This window comes from Ahaetulla prasina, chromosome 1, assembly GCF_028640845.1.
Source record: "Ahaetulla prasina isolate Xishuangbanna chromosome 1, ASM2864084v1, whole genome shotgun sequence".
Taxonomy (NCBI): Eukaryota; Metazoa; Chordata; class Lepidosauria; order Squamata; family Colubridae; genus Ahaetulla; species Ahaetulla prasina.
Window position 1 is genome coordinate 257,173,254 of NC_080539.1, and position 19,299 is coordinate 257,192,552.

At 42.0% G+C, this 19,299-nt stretch overlaps 1 protein-coding gene across 1 annotated transcript in view; it reads right to left on the reverse strand.

Annotated features, from left to right (window-relative positions):
* Positions 1–18,403, reverse strand: part of LOC131184355 (acyl-CoA (8-3)-desaturase-like) — a 34,775-nt gene extending 16,372 nt beyond the window's left edge. The window contains exons 1-8 of the mRNA XM_058155535.1: positions 18,013–18,403; positions 14,758–14,868; positions 8,721–8,918; positions 8,009–8,110; positions 7,792–7,920; positions 5,293–5,350; positions 4,492–4,568; positions 3,799–3,896 (exon numbers count right to left, since the gene is read on the reverse strand). Coding sequence (XP_058011518.1) covers positions 3,799–3,896; positions 4,492–4,568; positions 5,293–5,350; positions 7,792–7,920; positions 8,009–8,110; positions 8,721–8,918; positions 14,758–14,868; positions 18,013–18,261 — 1,022 coding nt within the window. The 5' untranslated portion in view covers positions 18,262–18,403. The remainder of the gene's footprint in view (positions 1–3,798; positions 3,897–4,491; positions 4,569–5,292; positions 5,351–7,791; positions 7,921–8,008; positions 8,111–8,720; positions 8,919–14,757; positions 14,869–18,012) is intronic.
* Between the last annotated feature and the right edge of the window lie 896 nt (positions 18,404–19,299).

A 19,299-nucleotide genomic window follows, 5' to 3' on the forward strand; every position in this document is an offset into this window, starting at 1 on the left:
AGAGGCACGAAGCCGCCCACTCCATGTCTGGTAGCTGCTGCAAACACATTTCAGGAAAGAGCCAAGTCCTGCTTTTCGCTTTTGATGCACTCGCCACTCGCTTGCAGCAACTGGCACGAGCGACTGCTCTGCTGCTGCTGGCCTCATGGGAGCTCTTCACCCTTCTGGCAGAACTGCTCTGGGCTGCCCTGCTGGGCGGCTCCTGCTGGTGTGGGGTGAGTCGGCCGAGATCTACAATCTTCTGAGTGCCCCAGGCCCCCTCATCAGAGGCCACCAGTAGAGCCATGCCGCCTCACTTGCCACCTCCTTCGGGCTGCTGAGTGGTTTCCTGCAGGTCTACTCAGTGCTGCTTGCGCTGGGCCACGAGCTGAGCCTGGTACTCTTCGAACCCTGGCCCTGCTGGGTGCTAGCTCTCATGCTGGCTCTGCGCTCCTGGGCACTCCAGAAGTCATGGTAGATCTAGGACAACTCGCCTCACACCAGGCAGGAGCAGCCCAGCAAGATGGCGGAAAGCAGTGCTGCCAGGAGGTTGAGAAGCCCCTGTAAGGCCAGCAGCAGCACAGGTAGCTGCTCAGCTGCCAGCAGCAGCAGGGCCAGCAAGCTGGGCAGGCAGAGGCTGGGGCGCACCAAGAACTTAGGCCATTGCAGCTAATTGAGGTAAGACTGTTCTTTCTTTTTTTTTGAGAATTCTTTTTATTTTTTGCACACAAACAACAATATACAATATATCTTTTCTGAACAAAATATCAGCCAGGTACATGATTACATCCAATTCAGTTTTTTCCAACACCTCTTATATGCTTTTATCAATATATTTTCCTTCCCCCTTTTTTTAAATTTCCCTATTTGCATTTCTCTTAAAAATTCTAATCTAATCCTTCATCCCCAATTTTAATTTTTAATCGAATCTATCCCTTCCCCCCACTTTTTCTTTTCCCATTTATGTTAAAACCCTATATTCCCATTTACTAATTTCTTTCTTTTCAATCTCTATAGCATCAGCATCAATCATCTGTTTACATTTCAATGAACGTTTTAAAATTGTCATTCATAATCTTATAAAGAAAATGAAAAACAAGCAGGCATTTCTGTCATTTCAAAGAGTCTAGTATTTATATATTCCCATCTCATTAATATTTCAACCTTAATTTATTTCAATTTCCTTTTTGTCCCCTTAAAATTCCTTGCGTTCTTTGCTTGTCCTATATTTCTATCCATTCTTTTTTTCTCTTCCCCCATTTTTTGTTTCTTTCTACTGGTCCATTATGTAGTCCTTTGTATTTTTTCCCTTCCCTTCTTCTCTTGTTCCTTCCTTCCCACCTTATTATTTCCCCCCTTCTTGTTTTCAATATTTTTTCATTTACTTTCATCAGCTTCTTTGTGCTATTTCCCTTTTTATTTTCCCCCTTTCCAATGATTCTTTCGCCTCTCCCCTTAAACTGTTTTAAAATTACATAATCACTTAATAGTTCATCATCAGTATTTTTTTCTTCCTCTTCCAATGCCCTTTCTTGCTTCATGGATTTTGTTTGATGTCAGTTCCGGAGCAGCTCTTCTTTCTTCTGGATCCTGTTTTCCATAGGGTCTTGTGATTATTTCTTTTATTTCTTGCTTAAAAGTCATATGCATCTTTTTCATCATTTCAATTATTCTCTGTGCCATTTTTAGAGTTCTAGTTCTTATTCTTATCAAAGTCAAACAGTTTATTGACAAAATCCTCCCTTTCGGTTCTCACCAGCCTTATCACTGCCAATTAGTCCCGTTTAAAATCCGTATCCAAATTTACTTAGTTCCAATTCATAGAGGAAAAAGAAAATCAGAGATATTCCACCACGTTGCGGTTTTAAATCCTCCGTTTTTTATCTTTTTGTAATCTATAACCAGTTTTAAAACTTTCCAAATTTCCAGCTTTAATTAGGGATTCTGCTTTTTTCTTTTTTGTTTGAGAGGTCTCTACTTCAATCTTAAAAGTTACATTTCTCTCGGGTCTTTGGGTACTGCTTCCGTTTCTTTTGTTTTGCTATGTTTACAGTCCTTCTTAATTAGCTGCTGTTCCACCGCCAAATTTTTTTTTGCAAATGTCAAATTTAGAGTGCTTTCTTTTGTGAGTTGGTATTCACTCACCCAGCTTCGATATTTCATCCAATTCACTGCTCCTGCTCAAGAACTTGGTCCGGTTGCCCCAGCTTAGTTATGGCTGTCATAGCCATCTCCCCCGCTGTTGAGTCGAAGGGATTTCCTCCGACCTCCGAGAAACTTGCCGGTTCCTCTCAGTCGTCCGAGGTGCCCCTTCTTCTTCACCGTCCCTACAGGACAGTTCCGGTCTGAAGACTCCTCAAACGGTGGTTCGTCAGCCCAAGGATTCGCAGACCTTGGCGGAGCTCGCTTTTCCCCATCTGTCTCGCCGCGACACTTCTGGTGTTCTCGAGGTAAGACTGTTCTTGAAGGGGGCTGAAGGTATATGGGGCCTCCTGCTGCTTTTGCAGCCTCAATCAGCTGCATGAGCGGCCGGGATTCTTAGAGGCGGCGGCAGGTCACCTGCTAATCAGCTGTTCCGTGGACCAAGCTGCTGGTAAGAGGGGCAGTTCCCCCTCACCTGGGAAAAAAATAAGACCTCCCCGAAAATAAGGCCAAACGCTTATTTCGGAGGTCAAAAGAAAATAAGACCCAGTCTTATTTTCAGGGAAAGATGGTACTGAGCAATGTGCTATTTTGGAGAAAGGTGTTCATCTGTCACCGGGGATCAGATGTCATCCATAGTACTCCGCTGAATATTTTGACCCTTGGTTGACTGAATGATGTTGTCAAGATATTTTTTCCCAGTGCCTACTGGCCATGGAAATTTGAAGGGGGGCTGGGAGGCAGAGTTAACCCCAATCCTAACAAGACCAAATGGTGTGGGTACATGTACTTTCTAAGTCTGGGGATTTTGTCTGTGGTTCTGAATGGAGCTAAACTTCTCCAGATGTAACTAACATGTTTCCCTGAAAATAAGACCCTGTCTTATATTTTTTTGAACCTTGAAATAAGCACTTGCCCTTATTGCCACGTGTTCAAAAGCCCAATTGGGCTTATTATCAGGAGCTGTCTTATTTTTGGGGGAAACAGGGGTAGTACGCAATTTGGTGGGTATGCTGAACATTCAGCTCCTGCTCAAAGAACAAGTTGTTAGTTGTGGCTAGGTTTTTGCACAGGTTTATCTTATACAGCATTTAGAATAGAATAGAATAGAATTTTTATTGGCCAAGTGTGATTGGACACACAAAGAATTTGTCTTGGTGCATATGCTCTCAGTGTACATAAAAGAAAAGATACCTTCCTCAACGTACAACACTTACAACACTTAATGATAGTCATAGGGTACAAATTTAACACTTAATGATGCAACACTTAATGATGGTCATAGGCTACAAATAAGCAATCAGGAAACAATATCAGTATAAATGGTAAGGATACAAGCAACAAAGTTACAGTCATAAGTGGAAGGAGATGGGTGATGGGAACAACGAGAAGATTAATAGTAGTGCAGATTTAGTAAATAGTTTGACAGTGTTGAGGGAATTATTTGTTTAGCAGAGTGATGGCCTTCGGGGGAAAAACTTATGCCCCTTTCTGCACCAGGAAACCCTCCTCACAGTAATTTATGCCTTAGTTATCTCATGTGTGGGGCTGTCCTTGAAAACCACTTAGAAGTTTCCAGTGATCCAGAATGTGGTCATATGGCACTTCTGTTTCATGAGTGGTATTTTATCAGTAATTGATGCTAATTAGTTAAGAAAAAAATAAAGTTGGGGTTACCTGGACAGCCAGTAGTATGCCATAAAACACTTAAATCCCATAATGGGCGTGTAGATAAGGATGATTCTGATCTGGTAAATGACAATCAAGGCTAGATCCTGTTTCAGAAGAAAGAGAGAAAAGACAGTATTTTCTATTAGTAATCCTATGCCACAATATTTCTTAGAAAATAAGCTCCCATTAGCAGTATAGGCTTTTGGAGAATGTGGAATAGGCAAAATAAATCACACAGGAACTATTTCACTCCAGGAATGGATGTAAATACAGCTTTTTTGGGGGCAGAAAAAGTTAGAGATTGGGGCCTTGGGAAAAAATAATATATGTTTGCTGGTGTGGTGGTGGTAGTTGACAGGTGGCAGGGGAGGGATATAAAAAGGGAAGATAATAAAGTGAGTTGGCCAGTGGGACATACCATGCTAGATCAGCAGCCTATTAGCCAAGGGATAAAAATAAGCTGGAAGTGGGGGGCAGGCAGTGGGAAAAGAACACCAGTTCCCCCCCCCCGCCCCAACCACTTGTCCTATCCAGATTTTGTTTCATCTGAAACTGGGAGTAACCAAAGCATTCTAGGTTTCAGTTCTGTCAAACTGGAGCTGATCCAAAGAAGCTCAACAGAATTTCCAGAACATGATAACATGTAGGTCTGAAATATTTTTTTCTCATTTGTGCATATCCCTAGGTTGGCCTACTTACCACCCATTCTTTGCGTTTGATTGTAGCGTGGTATACGGAGAACTGGAAGAAGGGAATCATTAAAAGCGGTGCGATTACTGTTAAACAAGGAGAAGAAATATACATCTCTTTAAAAACACACTTACCGGTATTTACTTTTCTGCCCTATTTCTTCTGACAAAGTTGTAATTATTATAGTACATCCTACACCAGGGGTGTCCAAACTTGGTCCCTTTAAGACTTGTGGACTTCAACTCCCAGAGTCCCTCAGCCAGCAAAGCTGGCTGAGGAACTCTGGGAATTGAAGTCCACAAGTCTTAAAGGGACCAAGTTTGGACACCCCTGTCCTACACTTTCTCCTTATTTGGCTTATACTTGTTATTTCAGAACTATGTTTTGTTCATAGTTCAATGTAATAAATTCAAAAACTAACATGTTTCACCAGGCAATAAAGTACTTATTATTCTATATTCCCTCAATTTTATCTTTTTCGGTTATGATGATTCAGCGTCTCATATCAAATCAATTTTTATTGGGGTCAAAAACCAGCATATAATTTGTCACCTTCTCACTCTCCATTTGTGATGTTACCATTTGTCTTTGTTCCCAAATTCTTATGATATGACACTGTCAATTCTCATTTTCATCATGGAGCTCAACATACAAGTCTTCGCTGATTATCTACTAGCTTTTGATTTGCAAATTCACTATCTTAGATGCTGTAACCTATAGCTCCCCGTCCTAAAAATCAGGAAAGGCTTATTTACATCAGTTACTGTAAATAATGGATATGTGGTATTTTTCAGTGACAGAGATACTTACTGAAGAAGTACTTGTGTTGATAATTGTAAGGCATGAACTTCTTTTTCTTCAATCCAAGCTATGAAGAAAGGGACATCAGTGGTTCATTCAAGCAACAGAAATGCATTTCCTTATGCTCCTTTCATTATTTATGTTAGAGTGACCCATGGACTGTGGGCAGCTGCCTAGTGTGAGCAGGGCCAAAATGTTCAGATGTTGTGTGTTTGGAGGGGTAAAATGGATGCCTTAAATCTTGCAGAGGTTTATTGCACTCTTTTAAAACAACTATTTTTTTCAAAGTAACAAAGCTAAAATATTATTTTGTTTGTAACAATCCTCCTAAGTCCACCACCTCCTATTTTGCGCCTTGGAATAATACAACAGAGCCATCTGCTATGACTCCTGAAACATTTAGGCCAGGCAGGAAGATAAAGAAGTTTTGTATTTATATCTATCAGTGCATTTAATTTAATAAAGGATGAAAAGATAAAGATCTTAATCAAGATTGAGGTAATAATAGATATTATTTCTACTATATCTCTTGTTCAAGGAGAAGGTTTAGATGGTTTTTTATAATCTGCCTTTGTGGTATCTCAAAGTACAGTTTGCAACTCGGTTATTAGCTTATATTATTTTTGAATAACAGAGTTGGAAGAGACCTTGGAGGTCTTCTAGTCCAACCCACTGTTCAAGCAGGAAACCCTATACCAAATGGTTGTCCAATCTCCTCTTAAAAATTTGCAGTGTTGGAGTACCTACAACTTCTGTAGGCATGTCATTCCATTAATTGCTCTAATTATCAGGAAATTTCTCCTTAGTTCTAGGTTGGTTCTCTCCTTGATTAGTTTCCATCCATCCTTTAGGTGCTTTGGAGAATAGATTGACCCATTCTTCTTTGTATTGGTTTACTGCATAGTCAGTGAGATGTTCAGACTGGATTTGGCATTTCTGTCTACCTATAAGTCCTTTCCAAGGACCTGGGATAGGCAGATGTGGATATTTGATGCTACCATAAATAATTAAAACAAACCCCCCACCCCAATTATTTAAACAATATTGAGGCCTGGTAAAACTTGCTCCATCAACAACTCAGCCTGGGAAAAAAGCCAAGTCATCACTGCTTTCCCAAAATCTATCTGCATCTCCCAGGGAAGGCTGTTTCATGACGCAGGCACCATGACAGAGAAGGTACCCTTTTGAGGCCCCTCCAGATGGCATTTTACACAAGGAACTCAAAATATGCCCATCCTGCCATAGTAGTAGGGTGGGTAGAAACTACCAGGGATAAAATGATCCTACAAGTAACCTGGCCCCACTCCATATTGATCTTGCACCTTGAATTGCACCCAGAAGCCTACTGAACGCCAGTATAGCTCATATAGCAACGACGTTGTGTGAACCTACTGCTATTGTACCCATTACTGCCTGTGCCACTGCAGTCTGAAACAGCTGCAGCTAAGAGAGCTGAAGGAAGAATAGATATTGTATTTTTCGTAGTATAAGACGCACCTTTCCCCCCCCTAAAAGAGGGTGAAAATTTGGGTGCGTCTTATACACCGAATATAACGGAGGTTTCAGAGGCTGAAAAAGCAAGGTGCAGAGCTCACAACCAACGAACCTGTTGCTAAAGTTCACCCCTGGGAACAGCTGATTGGGAGTATTCCGGGAGGCTGATCCACCCACCAATCAGCTTTTTTCTTATTTTCTTCCCTAAAAACTAAGGTGCGTCTTACAGTCTGAAAAATATGGTAGCTTAAATCCTACTAAGTGAATAGTTATAAGTGGCTATTTGCACTGCCCAGATACGGGGATATTCCACCTTTTATCTTGTTAAGGTTAGTATACAATCTGGAGGTCTACCTGGATTTGGAGCTCGTGTATGAACAGCAGGTGTCAGCTGTGGCTATGAAGGTTTTTGGAAAACTCCATTTGATGCACCAATTGTGCTCTTTCCTATATTGGGGAAGGGGGGAGGGAACCTTCACTCATGCCCTAGTCATCCCATAGCCTGCCTACTCCAAAGCTATCTACATAGTGCTGCCCTTGAAAAATAGAAAGGTACCCCTTTAAGGCTCCTCAGGGAGCAGTTTTAACTGATCCAGATTGTGGCAGCATGAGCAGTAATAGGCTTGCCTTGGAATGCCCATGTAACACCTCTGCTTTGCAAGCTGCACTGCTTGCTGGTTTGCTTGAGTGTGATTCAAGGCGCTGGCTGTTACCTATAAAGCCCTACATAGCATAAGGCCTGGCTTTCTGAGGAACCAGCCATCTCCTATAATACCTGTCCAGTCAATTTGGCATGCTCCAGGTTCCTTCAAATAAACAATGCCACCTCTCAGAACTCTGGAAGTATGTCTTCTCTGTAGCAGAGATTGCCTTCTCTGCTCCCCCTCAAGAGCTGGATGGCCTCTACTCTGCTGTTGTTAAGAAGAGTTTTTGATGATTTGGCTCTTTACCCAGGCCTCTAGTGTCTTCTATTTGCTCTTCTAAAGTTGCTTTTCAATAATATGCTCTCCATACCTCTCTAGCTAGTTTCGTCCCTAAGGCAAACGCAATAGGATGCATGTTGAGATCAGGGTCTTTACGAAAGCAGTTTGGTTTGGCATGATGCTGGAAATGCAACGTATTCCACCAATTGGCTGGAAATCCCTACAAGAAAGGAGAAAGAAGAAAAGAGTAGACTTTAAGATTGTATGATGACAAAAAGAAAAGCCTCCCTAAAGGTCAGGACACTTACTTTCAGTAGACTCAAGACGATCTTATGGGCAAAATGGTTCCCCTTGGATGTTTTAAAGACTGAAAGATGACCCAAATCATGCTGGAGCCAGGACAATTGGCCCTGAAAAAAAATACATTTTTAAAAAATGAAGTTAATTCAATACACTGTACAACACAGAACTAAATCAATGCATTAAAAACACATTTTAGGGAGATATTAATGTTAAATAAAATAAGATTCTGTAAACCTGCAAGCTTTAATCTGTTGAAAAGGTCCTAATTGGTCCCTGTCTATGAATTGCATTTGGACCATGGATCATGTCTATTTAATGGCCAGGATTGCTGTCATTAATTGAGGCAGTTACGTGATATTGCAGTTAATAACTGTATCGCTTAGTAATGGAAGTTCCGGTCCCAATTACTGAAGTTAATCAAGGACGCCCTGTAATTTGATTCTGACTTTGAAACCAGGTGCCAGCTGTACTGCCATTAAATTGCAAAATTGTGAGAAAATATCCCAGATGTTAAGACTGTTGTCATTTGACTGTTATGTCCTGTGACATAAAGAATAATGCTGCTGCATTACAAAAAACTCCCTTCCAAATCTAGTGTTATTGTAGTTAGTTATCCTGTGTCTCACTGTGTCTCACTTTAGTGAAATGTGTGTAAATTCTTTAGATCCTCCACATAAAGATACCAATTCTTATTACATGACAAGATCCATACCATACCTGAGCAATAGTAAAGAATGCAACACCTGTGAAGAATGGTATTGAAGATGTGCCAAAATGCCAGATTATCAACCAGGCACCGATATCAAAAAATAAAATATGAAGAAAAATCAGATAGAAAAACAGAAGGTTTGGCGTCAGAAGTCCCATTTTCTCAACAGTGGATCGCAGTTCCCGGAAGTCTTTAATAAGCAATTGCTGTGGGGAAAACCCAACAATAGTTTTCATTCCAGATGAAAAAATCACTTAGTCCCATAATCATACATTACATGGCTACAAATAATATGAAATGTTGGCTATAAAATGTAATTCCCCAAGCTTTTGATTAGTATTGTTTCAGATTTTGACAACCAGCTTGATGCTGCCTAGTTTGTATGGTGCGTTTATTTCATTTTGTATTGTATTGTATTATATTATATTATACTGCATTGTATGTAATGTGTATGTAATTACTACTCAAAATTCAGAGCCATGATCCAAGAACCACTGGAAAGTACCTGGTTACAGGAGGCCAAAACAAACCATTTGACTGTACCATTTTACTCAGCTCTGATTCCTCTTATTTAATATTTTTAAAAAGTATTAAGGTCATTGGCCCCGATGGAGAGGGTGCGCAACTTGGGCGTCCTCCTGGATGAACGGCTGTCTCTAGAAGATCATTTGACGGCCGTCTCCAGGAGAGCGTTCTACCAGGTTCGCCTGGTGCGCCAGTTGCGCCCCTTTCTAGACCGGGATGCCCTATGCACGGTCACTCACGCCCTCGTGACGTCTCGCCTGGATTACTGCAACGCTCTCTACATGGGGCTCCCCTTGAAGGGCATCCGGAGGCTGCAGTTAGTCCAGAATGCGGCTGCGCGGGTGATAGAGGGAGCCCCTCGTGGCTCCTGTATGACACCTATCCTGCGCAGACTACACTGGCTACCTGTGGCCTTCCGGGTGCGCTTCAATGTCTTGGAAACCACCTTTAAAGCGCTCCATGGCATAGGGCCGGGTTATTTACGGGACCGCCTACTGCTACCGAATACCTCTCACCGACCCGTGCGCTCTCACAGAGAGGGACTCCTCAGGGTGCCGTCAGCGAGGCAGTGTCGTCTGGCGACGCCCAGGGGAAGGGCCTTCTCTGTGGGGGCTCCCACCCTCTGGAACGAACTACTCCCAGGACTTCGTCAACTTCCGGACCTCCGGACCTCCGAACCTTCCGTCGCGAGCTTAAAACACACTTATTCATTCACGCAGGACTGGATTAGATTTTAAATTTATGGGTTTTAAATGGGTTTTATTTTTTATATTGTTTTTAACCATTTTAACATTTTTAAACATTTGGCTTTTTAGAATAAGTTTTTTAATTGTTATTTTACTTTGTATTTATGTGTTTTTATTTGCCTGTGAACCGCCCTGAGTCCTTCGGGAGATAGGGCGGTATATAAATACGATTAATAAATAAATAAATAAATAAAATCACATAAAAAGTTCTCAGTGACAGAGTTCATTTATATAGCCACTCATCTCATACTAATGACTTTGGATGGCTTACAGGATTAAAATGTTGGGGTGAGAGGCACAGTGTTCCACAGGACAGGTACTGTCGTTGAGAAGGCACAACTCTAGGATCAAAAAAGATGACCTTGCTTAATAGAAGAGCATCACAGCATGCCTTTTTTTTTACTAGATCTAGGGCAGAAACAATAGGAGAAAGGATACTGCCTTATGCAATGGAGGGTTTCACAGATGATGACCAGCATCTTGAATTGCACTTGAAAGCTTATGGGGAACTAGTATAGTTCTCAGAACAGCAGTGTTTCCTAGGCATAACAACAAATGACAAAAACTGCCCATGCCGCTACTTTTTGGACTAGCCGCAGCATCCAGGTACTTGTTCTGACCCAAGAGCATGAAGCAGACTCCTTGTCCTGACAAAAACCCCTTTTTATGAAGTTACTGTGAATTCTTCTCATTCACATCCAGCAAAGACTTTCAAGGGAGAATTTACAGTCACAGATCTTATCTGGCTTGGAGAGATGTCAGGCCGATTTCTTCAAAACTTGGCAAGGAGTCTTGGAGAGTCACAAACCAATTAAGTGAACTAATTGTCTCCTGCAAACTCCACTCCCCTTTCGCTCCCCTTTTATTCCCTCTGGGAGGGCCCATTCATCGTCCTTCTGTGGCCTTACTCCCAAGTCGACCCTTGTTCTTTAGCTGTTCCCTTCATCTGGCAACTCTGCGCATGCGCACACTGGGAATAGGCTCCAGCTGTTCATCTGCCTCACTGATGTCTGACTCTGAAGGCAGCTGATAACTGGCATATGGCCCTGGCCTCCTCTCTGCCTCCAACGCAAAGCCCTCATCAGAGCCTTCCCCAGACTCCAGGACTGGCCCATGTTCCTCCCCAACCTCCTCAATGTCCGAATCTGCTGCCAGCTCTGCTGGCGTGCCATAACAGTACTCTTCAAAGGCAGCCCAGTGTACAGTCAGGCAAATAAAAAAGGTGAGGCATATTACCTCACCCTTTTACCTTACCATAATTGTATTATAATACCAATCTGGATTTTGTTTCATGTGAATAGGGCTGGTGATCTCCCATCCACTAATCCCTATTTATCAGTACTACATAGAAGTGGTCCTCAAGTTATGACCATTCATTCAAGGATATTCAAAGTTACAAAGGCGCTGAATGAACAGGCGTACAACTGGTCTTCAAAGTTCCAGCCATCATAATGCACTTGGGAACCAGTTTGCATTTATGACCAGTTGCACTGTTCTACAGTCCATGTGATCACCACTTGTGAACTTCCCTACCAGCTTCCCATAAGCAAAGTCAATGGGGAAGCAGGCAGGGAAGGTTGCAAGTGGGTTAGGTAAGTTTCCTTTCTTCATTCTCACTTACCACACCCACTTCTCCTTATTTTTATTTATTTTTATTTTTATTTTATTTATTTTATTAGATTTTTATACCGCCCTTCTCTCGAAGGACTCAGGGCGGTGTACAGCCAAAATAGTAAAAACCCCACAATATACACATTAAAAAAAAAACTTAAAACCAAGCATATAACTTAAATGGCCAAAATTTAAAACATTCCTCCCCCTTCACTTGCACATACAGCACATCCTCTTTCCCTGGCATCCCATTCTATCATATTGCAAGATCTCAAATGGATAGCTAACATCAAAAACATCATTAAAAAAGGACAACAAAGAATGTTCTTTCTGCGCCAACTCAGTAAGCTCAAACTGCCCAAGGAGCTGCTGATCCAATTCTACAGAGGAATTATTGAGTCTGTCATTTGCACCTCTATAACTGTCTGGTTCGGTTCTGCAACCCAACAAGAAAAACACAGACTTCAGAGGATAATTAGAACTGCAGAAAAAATAATTGCTACCAACTTGCCTTCCACTGAGGACCTGTATACTGCACGAATCAAGAAGAGGGCCGTGAAAATATTTGCAGATCCCTCGCATCCTGGACATAAACTGTTTCAACTCCTACTCTCAAAACGACGCTATAGAGCACTGCACACCAGAACAACTAGACACAAGAACAGTTTTTTCCCGAAGGCCATCACTCTGCTAAACAAATAATTCCCTCAACACTGTCAGACTATTTACTGAATCTGCACTACTATTAATCGTTTCATAGTTCCCATCACCAATCTCTTTCCACTTATGACTGTATGACTATAACTTGTTGCTGGCAATCCTTATGATTTACATTGATATATTGATCATCAATTGTGTTGTAAATGTTGTACCTTGATGAACGTATCTTTTCTTTTATGTACACTGAGAGCATATGCACCAAGACAAATTCCTTGTGTGTCCAATCACACTTGGCCAATAAAAAATTCTATTCTATTCTATTCTGTGCTCAAACAGATGCACTCAACCTGCACTCTTTCCCCAGCCTCCCTACACACTCTTGTGATCTTTTAGAGTCTGCACTGCATTGCAGCACTCCTTCACCCAACTTACATATGGTTGATGCTGGGCTTCCTGCCCACACACACACTTTACCTGGAATTCCTTCCACTTCCATGTTTGAAATTACAACAATAACCCGGACTGCCTACATTGCCATCTCTAAGCCAGCGGTCACCAACTGGTGGTCCGCGAGAAAATTTTGGTGGTCCATGGAGAAATCTTTGTATTTTTGCCAGTCCACCCTGGTGGAGGAGCTGTGGCGCAAGCGGGCCGAAGCAGCGATTGCGATGGCTGGGAGCTGTGGGAGGGAAGCATAACTTGCACTTGCGCAGTATCAGCATTCTGCCTCGGGATATTTGCCCAGCCGGTGGTGCAAAACAGCCCTCGTCTCCTGCCGCTTGGGACTCGGAGTGGTAAATGGCGACTGGTCCGGGGAACAGCCGGATTTTGTTCTCTATTGCAGATGCCAAATCGGCTCCCTGCAAGCTCTTGTCTCACGAGGAGCGCTTGCTGAAACAGTGCAGGAAACTTCAGCCAGGCTCCTCGAGAGACGAGAGCTTGCACGGGGCTGTTCTGGCGTCTGCAATGGAGAGCAAAATCCAGCTGCTCCCCTGATCAGACACTGTTTATAGCTCCGAGTCCCAAGCAACAGGAGGCGAGGGCTGCTTTGCTCCACCGGCTGGGCAAATATACCGAGGAGGAATGCTGATGCTGCATAAAATGAGAAAGAGAATGAGAGACAGAAGAGAGAGAATTAGGATGAGTGAATGAGAGACAGAGAAAGAGAATACGAGAGAGAGAACACCGCTTCTTGGAAGAAGTGCAGGGGTGAGGCCAAAGGGGGATGTCTTGCATTAAGTATTGACCCCCCCACCTGAATTTTGCAATGTTGGCGCAGCAGGCAGCGGTCCTTCCCGGTGCGCCTTGTTTCTCCTAAGCACTCCACCTCCCCCTCGCTTCTGCCCGCCTCCTCCTCCTCCTCCCAGAGTCTCTGGGCTGCTTACTCAGCCAGAGGGAAAACTCCACCGCCCGGGGGGGGGCACTCTCTTTGCAGCTCTTGCTCGAAGCCGCCTGGCTCTGAAAGGGACACACGGAGAATCAGAATGAGAGAGAGAGAGAGTGGGGGGGGGAGAAAGAGAGAATGAGAGAAAGTGTGGGAGAGAGAGAGAGAAAGAGAGGCGGGAGAGAGAGAAAGAGAGGGAGAGAAAGAGATGACAGAATGAGTGGGAGAGAGAGAAAGGGGGAGAAAGAGAGAAGGATAGAGAGCGAGAAAGAGAGAAGGATAGAGAGCGAGAAAGAGAGAAGGATAGAGAGAGAGAAAGAGAAAGAGGGGTGAGAGGGAGTGGGAGGGAGGAGAAAGAGAGGGAGAGAGAGAGAAAGAAAGAGAGAAAGAGGGGGGAGAGAAAGAGATGACAGAATGCGTGGGAGAGAAAGAAAGGGGGATACAGAGAGAGAGAAAGAGAGAAGGATAGAGAGAGAGAGAAAGAGAGAGCGAAAGAGAGAGGGAGAGGGAGAGAAAGATAGCGAGAAAGGTGGGGAGAGAAAGAGAGATGACAGAATGAGTGGGAGAGAGAGAGAGGAGGGGAGAGACAGAATGAGACACTGAGTGGGAGAGAGAGGGGAGGGGGGGAGAAAGAGAGGAGGAACAGTGCCTGAAGGACCCCATCCCATCACTGGGAGTCCAGGCGCTTCAGCAAGCCGTGCACTAGATTCGTATTAGTGGTCCCCGGGATTTAAAATTATGGACTTGGTGGTCCCTGAGGTCCAAAGGGTTGGGGACCCCTGCTCTAAGCGATACAGTCACATGACTTTACAACTGCATTACTTAGCAATAGCAATTCTAGTCCCAATTGCAGTTGTAACTTGGGGACTACTTGTAATGTGCAGTAAAGACCAGAAGTGGGCAACCAGTGGTTTTCTAGTGCTCTAGATATTACAATCTCTAATATCTCCTCACTGTGCTAACATTGTGTAGCTGTTAAAGGACAGAAGTTCCTTATCTCTATTATACAATCAGTAACATAAAATAGAATTCTGATTTTAATTTTCTCTGCACTGTAGTTTTTCTAAAAGTATAGAAATATATCTGCATTCCCAAGTCTGATGTCTTACAAACACTTACATTTTTGTTGGGTTCACAGCTTGGTTGATCATGTGCCAGTTCCCCTATTAGCAGTGAATTCAAATACTTGGTTGGTTGAGCTTTATTCAGATGAAATGCTGTGAATGCATCCTGTGAGAGAAAAGTTAAGTTTAAAACAGTAGTATACATTATTCAATCAGTGTCCACTGATTGCATCCAGAATTTGAGCGGTAAACTGGGAGTCATTATTCAAAAATTAGTACACAGTTTTGGTTTTATTCATATTTAGTTTTAATTAGTATAATCACTGGTATTTAATATTTTTAATTAATTTTGGCTAAAATTTTCAGAGATTTTTAAGAGGCTTTGGGGGACATGTAACCTTGGATCTGCGCCTCATTCTAAAACATGTCCTGCAGCAAAAGTTTACATACATTCACTTTTAAGAAATCCTGACTGTGATCGTCATAAATGTTTCAAAAAGAATTTGGAAGAACTGTGTTGGATCTCATTTAGCTCATCACTATTCTTTTAAGCAGGTTTGTGTTTTCCAGGCACAATCCTCAAAAGTGCTAGCAGCTGTTTAAAGAGTTATGTTGATTTAATAAATTACCTCTTTTAAGCAGCCACAACTTTTTTTTGGCTTACACAGAAGTCTAAAAATAATCAATCTCTTTTAATGAATTGTAGAAAATGCTCTGCAACCACATCCTTCTTAATTCATTAGCTCCATTACTTGATATGTATATGTGTATACATACATGCATGTGTATGTGTGTGTGTTTATACACACACACAAGTTTAACCATTACTAGTAACTTGAGTACCTAATTTTCAAATTTTAAGAAGTTTAGCCAAATTCTTCTATCGGTCAAATACTTTCCTATAAGCATATGTGATCATGTATCACTTGGATTCAAAAGCAAGACACTTTGGAGCATACAGGACAACAGATAGCATCTTTCCTTAGTTCTTCCCATCATGCATTTACAATAATTTTTCTCATTAAGAAGTTATGATCAACTAGTCCATGCATGATTTCACACACCCAACTACACACACACACACACACACCAATCTGGATGCTCTTTCTCCATTCCCAAACAGCAAATAGAGCTTTCTAAAAACTAATAAATTTTCTCAGTGTAACTTCTACTCTTTCAACATAGGCAAGCTTCAGCACTGTCATCTGAACATCTTGCTGATAAAGTATTTTCTATTAGATTGCAAATCACATTGCACCTTACAATCAAGGTTTCTTCATATAGCCAATACTTACAATTACATTTCTATCTCATGTATCATGTGTTAGGAAATTATAATACATAAACTATGTAAACTTTAATCCATCAGTCAAAAATAATTTATTAGTAAAATTTTCAAATATGATCAAATCAGTCTTGACATTACAAATGCTGGGAATCAATCTGGAGTTAAATAATTTTAAAGTATTCCCAGCACACATCATACTCTAAAACATCAAGACCATTTTCAACATTTAAAAATGACAATGGCATATTTAACATTGTGTTCATAAACATTTTTACTCAACCTTATTCCTGGATTTCAATGAATTTTATATTCATCACAGGTACTTTGAAGCTAGACTTACTTTTTAAAAAAACAATGCTATTTAAAAAGTGCAGACTATACATTAAAACAAGAATTACAAAATAGCATTTTAATGAGGAGAACTGACTCAAATAACTTGTCAAACTTGTCAAACACAAATTAGTAATTAGTTTATATGAAATGAATTATGCCAAGATGACACCAATGCTGATTGGGACAGCATTTAAATAAGCCTTTAAAAAGATTATACTGAGAAGAGAGAGTTTAGAAACCATTTAAATTTGCAACTAGAGGGGAAGCTGGATGAAAAGTCCTGGCTATGAAAGCAAAATCATCTGTAGCTCCAAGGGATATTTTGGGGCACTATTCCCTAGTGAGGAACCCTTCAAAATGGGAGCAACCTCATGAATCCTTGAATTTGTCAGTGAGCTCTATTTTAATGAGGAGTAGGAGATAATCCAAATTTCTTTAAATTTAATTTAGAAATTTTAAAGAAATTCGTAAATATCTTTAGAAGATAGGCTCAAGATCCAAAAAGATAGTATCAAGATCCTACAAAGTGACAGCACTGCTTTACTTGTAAAGACCACACTTGGAATGCTGCATTCGCTTCTGATCATCACCATACAAAAAAGATGCTGAGGCTCTAAAAGAGTGCAGGGAAGAGCAACAAACATGATTAGGGGGCTGGAGGATGAAACATAGGATGAAAGGTTGAAGGAATTGTGTAGTCTAATCAAACAAAGAGAAGTATGAGGGATGACATGATAGCAGTCTTCCAATATTTGGGGGGGTGGGGACACAATCTATTCTCTAAAGCACCTAAAGGCAGAACAAGAAGCAACGGATGGAAACTAATCAAGGAGAGAACCAACCTAGACAAGAAGTAACAAGTGGGAAACTTATCAAAGAGAAATCCAACTAAGAAATTTCCTGACAGTGATTTATTTATTATTATTTATTTATTTATTATTTATTATTTAGATTTTTATACCGCCCTTCTCCCGAAGGACTCAGGGCGGTGTACAGCCAGATTTAAAACAATACAATATACAGATTAAAACAACAATTAAAATAACATATTATATTAGTGGCCGAGAGATTTAAAACCGTCAAATTTGACCCATGATTAAAATATCCCAATTAACATTATTAAAATTCAAAAATTTAAAAATTAAGCCAGTCCCGCTTGGATAAACAAATGCGTTTTCAATTCACAGCGAAAGGTCCGAAGGTCAGGTATTTGGCGTAAACCAGGGGGAAGCTCGTTCCAGAGAGTAGGAGCCCCCACAGAGAAGGATCTTCCCCTGGGGGCCGCCAGCCGACATTGTTTGGCGGACGGCACCCTGAGAAGACCCTCTCTGTGTGAGCGTACGGGTCGGTGGGAGGCATAAGGTAACAGCAGGCGGTCCCATAAGTACCCGGGCCCTAAGCCATGGAGCGCTTTAAAGGTAGTAACCAACACTTTGAGAGTAGTTAATTAGTGGAGCACTTTCCTTCAGAGATTGTGGGTGTTTCATCACCATGAGGTTTTTAAAAAGAGATTGCCCAGCCATTTATCCAGAATGGTATAGGGTTTCCTGCTTGGCCAGGGGTTGGACTAGAAGACCTCCAAGGCCCTTTCCAAGTCAGTTTTTCTGTATTCTTTCGGGATAGGTGCCGCTTTGGACAATTCAGATTTCCCCCTGCTCATCTAGCATTCTGAGATGTAGCTGTACTCACCGTGGCATCCTGACCAGCGTAGTGGGAAATCACCCTTGGGCCCCCCGGGTGTCGCTTGAAAAAGCTGCTGATGTCGTAGACCTTCCTGTCAATCACAAGCCACTTCTCTTGAAGATGAGGCTGAATCCGTCCCGTGCGCAGACCGATTTCTTCCCACGTGAAAAAACGGCGGGTACAGATTTCGCTCCCGTTCGCCTTTTTCTCTCCCCCGACAGCCCCCACCCCGGTATCCTGCAGCGGAGGAGCCATTTATTCCACAGAGTTAAATTCCTGCCTTCTCCAACAAGGATCTCCTCGACGAATCCACAATTCCCGGGCAAGGCAGCTGGTGCAGCTCTAGCAACAGAAGGATCTAGCGCGCTCAATCAAGACTCTGGTCCTGGAACTCTCTCTTCGGCACCTGATTGGTCCGTCGAGCTGCTAAGATATACCATTGGCTCTCCGGCGCCTCTCTTAATTAGCGCTTGGCTCCTCACGTTGTACTTCAATGTAACCGGTCCGCCTCCGTACGTTTGATTAATGGTCACGCCCATAGCAAGTTTTCCACCTTGCGAATCTTTCTGGGTTTCTCCCGCCACGGCTACCAGACTCAGCACTTCTTTTCCTTTCCAGAGCTTACTTTCCCCATGGTGCAAGCACTTATTTCGTGAATCATTAATAGTCTTTACATACTGTTTAATAATCTTCTCTGAATGGCTTATTTCATCAGGCTGGCACCTTAGGTCAAATACGTTTCGCTGTGAAAAATAACATGTTTTAGGGTAATAGGTTTAGGGCAGGGGTCTGCAAACTTGGCTTTTTTAAGACTTGTGGACTTCAGCTCCCAGAGTTTAAGTCCACAAGTCTTAAAAGAGCCAAGTTTGCAGACCCCTGGTTTAGGGTAATGAGTCTCCCAACGCCCCTGTTTACTGAGTTGTCTTTAGACTGGATGAAATGTCTTCCTGTCTCTTATCAAAAGATGAAGGTTCTCCTTCTCTACCATTATTTTGAGAAGTGATTTAAGAGAGAACAGGTATGTTGCAAGAATGCCATGCCAAATTTATCTTCCATGATCCTTGGAGCAAGAGTTAGATGCAATAAATCCAGTTCATTAACTCCCATAGATGTGCCTGAATTGAGATGTTTTTTGCCTGCAGGTAGCTAATGAGGCTGTGTCCAGATGGTGCTCTTCATGCGGGGGAAGAAGTAATAATTAACATTTAAGATAACCTGTCAACATGCATTATCCTGAAGTGCCCCTCCTCTTTAAAAAGGTTTCACTGAATGAAATAGAAAAATATGAGGTTT